Genomic DNA, 8518 nt, shown 5'->3' with positions numbered 1-8518 from the left:
ATATATTGTGGTACGCATTAATATTTAATTGAACACACTGCCTATTGCCAAAACTTTAGCTAGTGTTTGCATCATGATGCATGGACCTCTCTAGCTAGCTCTAAGAAATCCACGAAACCAAGCTCAAGCTCAGCGTGACGCACAGCCGCCCGCAAAGTGCACACATGCGGGTCTCATTGACTTGTCAGTAGTCAGTACAATAATTACATATGCAACCTACTACGTACTACATTATATATATATATATATATATATATATACTACCAATTAATTCACACTCATGCTTATGCCCCATCCATCGAAGACTTGATCAGCTCTACTACTAGAGTACTACTGCTAGCTGCTGGACCATATCCCAATGAGAATGCTATATGCATGCTCTGAAGTCTGAATAAATCTGAATTTGTGTGTGAGTGTGTGATCAGAGAGAGCGACAGCTGATTGAATCCAACTCCTATATATACCATCACATGAAGAACAATATATGTATGTCTCTATTTATAAATTAATGTAAATTAATGAATTTATTGGTGTCATTCATTCTAGCTAGAGATATGTAAATGCCTCATGGTGCTCTGACCCATCAAATTATTGATGTTTCATTTACATGTTGATGACCTAATTTAAATCACGCATACCAAGAATATGCAAAAACAAAATTTCTTATATACATAATATATATATAGCGGGCCAGGCCCCTATACTCACCAACCAAAGAAATTAAGAATGGGACAATCTTAGTTTCCTAGCTAGCTGTCTCCAATTTGTGCATAAATATGTAGACTTATTAATCACCTAGCTCTCTCTCACTCTAGAGACATCAAGAGAGAGAGGGGGGTTAATTTCCCCTACTCCTTAGATCCCATTTCAGGCTAAATCGTACCTAGCTAGGCATGCAAATTAACGAAATTAAAAGGATCGAGGATTTGATTTGATGGTGATCGAGGAAACCTACAAGAATAGCTAGCTCACTGGGTTGGGAGCCCTAATCAGTTCCAGTCAACGTGTACTAATTATAAATTTGTGATTCCACTACTCAGCTAGGCTGCGTATGTTCAAGGTTCCTGGAAAAGAAAAGAAAAACAAAAAAAAGCCAAAAAGCTATATAGCGAAAAGAAGATTGACTCCATATATATGACTTAAGTTAAAACCCTAATTTAGCACCTCATAATTCACCCATATATGTATATATATTTCGGTTTGTCTGCTTTTTGTAAGGATAATCTTTGAATGATGTCTTATAATATGAATAGTTTCGATCATTAAAATTCGTTATTGGATGAATAAGTGAGCGATGAATTCGTCGCTCTATGATGAGCGAGTGATCATTATTGTATATATATATATATACACACACACACAAACATGTACTAATTAATTAATTAGTGGCCATGAACAAAAGGTAATAGGAATTATATGAAATTAGGCTTATTCACACCATTGCCCCCTGTAAGATACACTTTTTTTCACTTTGCCCCCTGAAACTTAAATCTTCTCAGTTTGCCACTTGAACTTCACAAAGTTGTTGCAAAAGACCCTATAACGTTAACTCTGTCAATTTTTCCGTTAAAATAGCTGACATGACACCTATATGGCATGAGTGAGACCCTTTTTTAGTTATGTAAGATCCATGTAGACAAGCAAAATTATAAAAAATTGACATGGATCTTATTATTTTTAGTTTAAAATTTTTTTTTTTGTCTACATGGATCTTACATAACTAAAAAAGGGTCTCACTCATGCCATATAGGTGTCATGTCAGCTATTTTAACGGAAAAATTGACAGAGTTAACGGCATAGGGTCTTTTGCAATAACTTTGTGAAGTTCAGGTGGCAAACTGAGAGGATTTAAGTTTCAGGGGGCAAAGTGAAAAAAAGTGTATCTTACAGGGGGCAATGGTGTAAATAAGCCATGAAATTAATACCCCATTAATAAAACCCAAAACCCTATCAAAGCAACATAAATATACGTATGTATGATCATATATATATATGGATTCCAATAATCCAATATGAGTCACATCCCACATATATATAAAGAAAAGAAGTATAATTAAGAACATTAATCATTAATTAGAGTCGATATATATATATATATATATATATTCTAGAAATTAATTAAGGACTAGCTAGGTTTTGCTAGATAATTAATCATGATGGTTCAATATATATTAGGATTTAGAAGCTAGTAGCAAGCATAATTAATTAAGTAGTACGTAGTGTACCGATCTATATATCACATGTATATATAGATTGATCTTATGGATGAGTAAGCTAGTTGATTGATTACTTGAATGGATTGTTGTCGTTGTTGTAGTGCTGGTGATTATGATGATCCCTTGGGGGGTTTGGGTCTGAGAATATTGGATTCCATTCCCAAAGGCGGTCAGAGAAAGCAGTTGGAAGCGCTGCATTGGGGCCGCCTACGCCCAGCTGAGCGTGTTGTGTGGTGGACGGCTGTGATTGCGGTGCTGGGAATAATAAACTGGAGATCATCAAATGGTTGTTGGCCTGTTGGTGGTGGTGGTGCTGCTGCTGATGATAGTATTGTTGGTGATTGACAACACCGGAATTAGCTGCGTGTTGGGGTTGGAAATTGAAAAGTCTATGAAGGTCATCAATTGCATTAAGATTATTAGAGCTGGAGGAGTTAACAACGGCAGAAGAAGAAGCAGCGGCGCCGCCAGCGAAGAGCGTTGCTGCAGCTGATGAAGTAGTGAAGCAATTAGCTGCTTGATTAGGATCATCATCAGGATCCACAAGTACTAGTGGATGATGAGCTGAATATGCATTATTATGAGTTGTAGAAAGCGCAACAACTGTACTTGTCACATCCGAGTTTCCGCTGCTTCCTTCTGTTTCGCTCATCATCATCTTTTGATGATGATCCACCTGCTGCAGCTGATGAGGATGATGATGATCGCCAAGTTCAATTTGCTGCTGTATATGTGGTAATTGGGCGGCGGATCCGAAAGCCTGGAGTTTTTCCATGACACTGTGAACTGTATTAATGCTACTGTTATTCATGTGCTGCTTTTTATTATTGTCGACCGACGTCGTCGACTGAGCTGCCAGTGATCTGGATGTGGATGCTCGGGAGGCCGCCGCGGGGAGACACCGAGGGAGCGATGGGTGATCTTCAACTCCGGCTCTCTTGTACACTCGGCAAAGCGATATTTCTCCCTGCACCCAAATTAAACGCGCATATATATATATATATGCAATTACAAAATAATTATATATCCATCCAATGAATACATGGAGATAATTAAACTACATATATATTGAAAAATTCTCTGTGGTTCACTCAATTAATCTAGCTAATGAATTTTAGTAACAAAGATCAACGGATTGATGTAAACGAATAGGGAAACTGACAATTTTCAGTCTTGTTCCTGGAAAATTTTGTTACTTTTCTGATTCTATATGTGCATGCATCTTTCAGCTGCCAAACTATAACAAAAAAAAAAAAGAGGGATCCAACCCAAGATTGTGATCAAACTAGCTAGCTAGCTAGCTAGGTTTAGCAATTAACTGAACCTTTAGGTTGTGTACTTTTTCCTACATATTCTGAAGATCATGAAAGGGGTACGAACAATATTGATTGAGCTATAGTTTGCTCTCTCATCATCGATCAGTAATTCAAGCAACCAGAAAGCGATCCTCAAAGTCTCAAAGAGTCAAAAATTGCGACCTAATTAAGTTTCATATTTCCTTTTGGTTGTAGTACTTTCTCTTATATATGTATGTATGTATGCATGTGTACCTTTTGATATCGTTCAGTTTCATGATGTGGGAGGCGATACTCGTTCATGATCCAGCTGGTTCGGATGCCCTTGGGAGCTTTCCCGGAGTAGAAAACTAGGGTTTTCTTCAACCCAATTGACCGGAAGTTCTCACTTCGGATCATCCGATCGGCTCCGGTTGCTTTCCAATACCCAGAAGTAGTCACCCGGTTTGGCCTGTCGCCGTTCCGGTATTTTCGGTCTCTTGGGACATAAAAGAACCACTCTTTCTCTCCAATTGCAGCCATAGCTGCACACACACATATATGGTTAATTCGTTTTATGTACATATACATCGAACTAACTAATTAAAGAAGAAACTAACAAAAGAAATGAAATGAAATTGATGTAATATAGATAGATATATATATGTATGTATGTATACCTGGAAGTTCCCAAGGGTCGTAGCGATAAAGATCTAGAAAAGTAATGAGCTCAACATTGAAGCGCTTGCCCTCCACCTTACGGCGAAGGTAAAACTCTACAAGTTCCTCTTCAGTAGGGTGGAAACGAAAACCCGGCATCACCATGTCATGCTGATGCTCATCATGATCATCATCATGATCGGTGGTGGCCTTGTTCGAATCGACGTCGTGGTTCATAGTGGTTGATGATGAGGTTGCTAGAGCTGCAATTGCCATAAACTGATGATCCGGCCAGCCAATTAAAAAAGTAATCAATTAAGGGTTTAGTCACTCCTGGCTTGCTATATATATTGCTATTGCCTCTATGCTCTCATAAACTCAGTAAGAGGTAATATTGTACGAATTAAGTGGTATTTGCAACTGCAAGTGGTAGCTAGGCAAAGATAAGAGGTGGTTAATATGTCGTCGTACCATGCCCTTAAGAGTTTCTGTCTCTTTCTCTCTCTAGAGTTAACAGGACAGGACCAGAGAGGAAGAAGAGGAAAAAAAGAAAAAGAGAGAGAGAGAGAGAGAGAGAGAGAGAGAGGAGTTAATAGAAAGATCTACATAGCTTTCAGGCCCTACATGGGAAGAGGTATGCGCTAAGGTGTTTAAGATGAGAAAGTGACATTTCGGAATCAGGACAGGGTGGCCACAGCCCCATAGCGGTGCCCCTGGACCTTTCTTTCATTCATATATAAAAAATTATCAATTTTAATTCTTTTTATATATTTTTTTTTTATAACCTTCAATATTCCCATTTCCCAGTCTATTTTTACTGATCTGTATCCACCGTATTATGAAAAGAGTGGCTTATAGCTAGTTTTATCTGTAGTTGTAGAAATATGAGTATAAAGTTAATTGGCAATACTTGAATGGCCGGTCCAAGATATTAAATATTGTATAATAAAGTTAATGTTCACATTTTTATTGGGGAAGACTTTTTAAGACACTTTCTTATATGCTACATGATTAAAGTCCAATACGTAAACAACTTATATTGAATAATAAAAAAATTTGGGAAAATATATATTTTAAGGCAAAATATTACATTTATGATGGTGGATGTGTATTAATATTGAGTACGTATTCCTTCACACTCAATGTAACAGTTTGACATATTTATTAATTAATTAATTAATAGTTGATTATCATAATTGATATAATAAATACATATCAATTAACTCTCAACTAAAGTGGTACGAAAGTGTGATCGTAAGATATTTTTGATATGAAAAAGAAGTTGTCTAATCGGTCGCCCGTGTAAATGTTATGCACTCCTACACCATTACCCACACATCCATACATATGCTGCCATGCCAAGAAATTAATCTACATACAAGCATTATAGTACAATTTGTAAAAATGAGACATAATTTTTTCTGTTTCCTTATGGCTTAAGGTGTCTGACCCGTTTATATATATGGTGCAATTTGAACACTATGTTGAGGCTTGTTGATGGATTAATTAAAATTTTCATTTTCTTACTGTTATTGTATTTAATTAATATTCTATTTAAGAACTAGGTTGTGTTTGAGAGTGCCTTAATATTATGTGGTATTTTTGTACATAATTATGCAACGATTTAGAGTTTAAAGATAGGGTTTTTTTTTTTTTAAGTCCACTTACAAAATATGGCTGATAATCCAGTCCACACACTACAGTAAATCTCAGTCTAATTCACTTTAATGAAATGCGCGTGACACGGAACCCACCAAACGCTCAAAAATTGCCACTGCATGTGCAACAGTACGTAGCTATATATTTGAACTGCATAAAAATAATACTTATAAATATAATTTATGTATTTTCTTACATAAACATATCAAAAACTAATAAAACCAACATAAAATACATAATTCAAACTTATAAAGTCACATACACCCGTTTTATAACGTAAACATGACTATTACTAATTGCCACTGTCCAATGGAAATCTTCTAAATTATATTATCAAACAGTGGCAATATAATTAATGGATCTTTTGAATTATCTTTAATATGCAGATGTAGATCTTCTGCTTTTTTTTTCTACTTGTTTTTGTTTGGCGTAATTATCCAATGGTAAGGAATAAAAGATGAAATGAATTCGTAATAATTTTTAGATGTAAACGAAGTTACATAAACCCTTAAATTTATATTATACCGTTAAAATCAAAATAAGTAGATAATCCAAATCCTTTAAGTATGCATATATAATAAATTCTTGTAAGAGCTAGCAAAAAAAATCATAATTTATTAATTATCTAATCAAAGAATATATATTCAAGTTGCATGTATGATGTATGAAAGTAATTGGTAAGGAGGTGGTGGTGGGGCTTGAGGGGAGCAACGCATGCATGCATTATGCCATATGCATATATGATATATATGTATAGGTGGGGATGGGGATGGGATATATACTTATACAGTGCATATATATATATATATATATGTGAGTCAAGAGAAACCCGTGATCAATCTCCATCTTTTCCTGATGTCTGATCGATCGATGATGACATCAACTATATATGTCTTCTCTAATTTTTAATATGCATATATTACTTTTTACCGACTTTATTTTTTTGTTAAGATTTGACTGTTAAACTTAATCACGCACCACATATATTAATTTGTTGAGAATTATTGATTCATTGGAATGAATCACCACTTGCATTGCATATAAAATGGTGACTCCTAGCCTCCTCATCCAATCCTGTCATCATCATCATGCATCATGGTACCATCATTTCTCACTCTCTCTCAGTCTCTCATATACATATCCTTCCAAGTTTAATAAATGTAACTTTTTGTTTTTGGCGTTTAATTTGGTTTGCTATGTAAAAGCTAAACCGTGTCGTATTAGAGGACTAAATGCATCAAAATGGGTCCGCATGCAGCTGCAGGAATCCAAGAAAAAGAAAGGCTAAGCTTAATTATAATTAAGCTAGGTCGTTTCACTCCATCTGGATATATATCTCCATCTAAATTAACTAGTCACATACTCACATGCAAGTCACACATATATATATATAGGTAGCTAGTAGACATGAGTAGAAGCGCACACAAAATTTGAACGCGTGAAGAAAAACTCCTGATCATATTAGCTTGCTTAATTAATTAGCTTAGCTAGAGATCGAGGTTATTATCTCTGGAGGCATGGATGGAAGTGACCGGGTTAGTTTTGTCATTTTGTTTCCTAAGTCTCAAATGGGTTGAAACAAATTAAATAATGATGCATATATGCCTTCCAGAAACATCAATTGACTCTAGCTTTCACCGTGGGAGGCTGCATGCACTGAATACGTTTATATATAAATACAAAGAATTTTCAATGACAATGACAACCCTTTAATTACGAAAGTATTTTAAATACTAATATTTAATTAGTGTTATTATTATTTTTAATATTAAAGAAGTGGAATCTTGTAGTATTAGTATACATGAGAATTAAGAAGATATAATTATATATATATGCTGCAGGATGAGGAAGCTAAAACCCAGCAAGCTACGTACCTAACCAGAATCATATATATATAAGTAAAGGGTATTGTAGTAGTGGTATATATGACTTTGAGTCCTAGAATTCCAACTAGAAAGTAGAATCTATAGCTAAAAAGCTAGATTTGGTTACCAATTTGGTGACATAATTGGTTAATCAAATTGCTGCAGGTAGGTGATTCATGGGGATGGGCGCATTAACATACATATTGATATATCGATCGCGCGATGATGTTAGTTAGGCTTATAATTTTCACCCACTATTACATCACCAAGCCGATCAACATTGACTTTTTAATTATGTCTCTATACAACTGTATTAATTATTTCTTAATGATCAATGCCATGAAATTAATTATATAATATTATAACCTAATTAATTAATTATTAAATGGAGTACACTATTATTTACATAGCTATCATTTTCAGGGTGGACCGACCATTTGGCCCCCTAGCTAGCTAGTAGCTAACAAGTGAGATACAGATAAATATTTTTTTTGGCCACTTAAGATACAGATAAATCTTACATTCTGTTGTATGTATCAAAAGTTGTCGTTACTCTGGAAAGTTGTAGCCCCCCCCCGCTGCCCACTCTAATTTCTTCCACACCATTGACCTCCCAATTTTTCTCCATCGCTTTTTCCTTTATTTTTAGCTTTTAGTTCACTCACTTTTCCTTAATTTTGACTAGTTTTAGATATTTCACATACAAACCAAATACTCCTTCTAAACTTTCTAATTAATTCTTTATTAATTAGTGATATATGGCTAGCTATAGATTGACTCCACCTGCATGATGGACGGAAAGGTACACTAAGTCAGAAAGTTTAATTAATTGTCAATGCCAACT

At 35.2% G+C, this 8518-nt stretch overlaps 1 protein-coding gene across 2 annotated transcripts; it reads right to left on the bottom strand.

Moving 5' to 3' along the window:
* Positions 1 to 2102: 2102 nt before the first annotated feature.
* LOV1 (NAC domain containing protein 35) lies at positions 2103 to 4669 on the bottom strand. 2 transcript variants are annotated; one of them, XM_086250781.1, is made up of 4 exons: positions 4171 to 4669; positions 3767 to 4035; positions 2826 to 3183; positions 2103 to 2705 (listed from the first exon to the last, which is right to left on the bottom strand). In XM_086250781.1, exons 1-4 carry the CDS (start codon positions 4424 to 4426, stop codon positions 2287 to 2289), a joined length of 1302 nt encoding a protein of 433 aa, XP_086106907.1. In that variant the 5' UTR covers positions 4427 to 4669; the 3' UTR covers positions 2103 to 2286. The 2 variants fall into 2 exon arrangements, with proteins under 2 accessions (XP_086106907.1, XP_086106905.1); XM_086250779.1 differs by having other exon boundaries at positions 2103 to 3183; positions 4171 to 4667.
* Positions 4670 to 8518: the final 3849 nt, after the last annotated feature.

Source organism: Dryas octopetala, chromosome 7 (genome assembly GCF_963921425.1).
Source record: "Dryas octopetala chromosome 7, drDryOcto1.1, whole genome shotgun sequence".
In the NCBI taxonomy this organism is placed as follows: Eukaryota; Viridiplantae; Streptophyta; class Magnoliopsida; order Rosales; family Rosaceae; genus Dryas; species Dryas octopetala.
The sequence above is the reverse complement of the archived record's forward strand: the minus strand, read 5'-3'. Positions and strand labels throughout refer to the sequence as shown.

Bases quoted from the DNA above. Each gene is read 5' to 3' on its own strand.
- LOV1 (XM_086250779.1), bottom strand. From the start codon at position 4,426: ATGGCAATTGCAGCTCTAGCAACCTCATCATCAACCACTATGAACCAC. The intron at 4,036-4,170 runs GTATACATACAT...GTGTGTGTGCAG, and splicing joins CGACCCTTGGGAACTTCCAG to CTATGGCTGCAATTGGAGAG. The intron at 3,184-3,766 runs GTACACATGCAT...ATTTGGGTGCAG, and splicing joins AAACTGAACGATATCAAAAG to GGAGAAATATCGCTTTGCCG.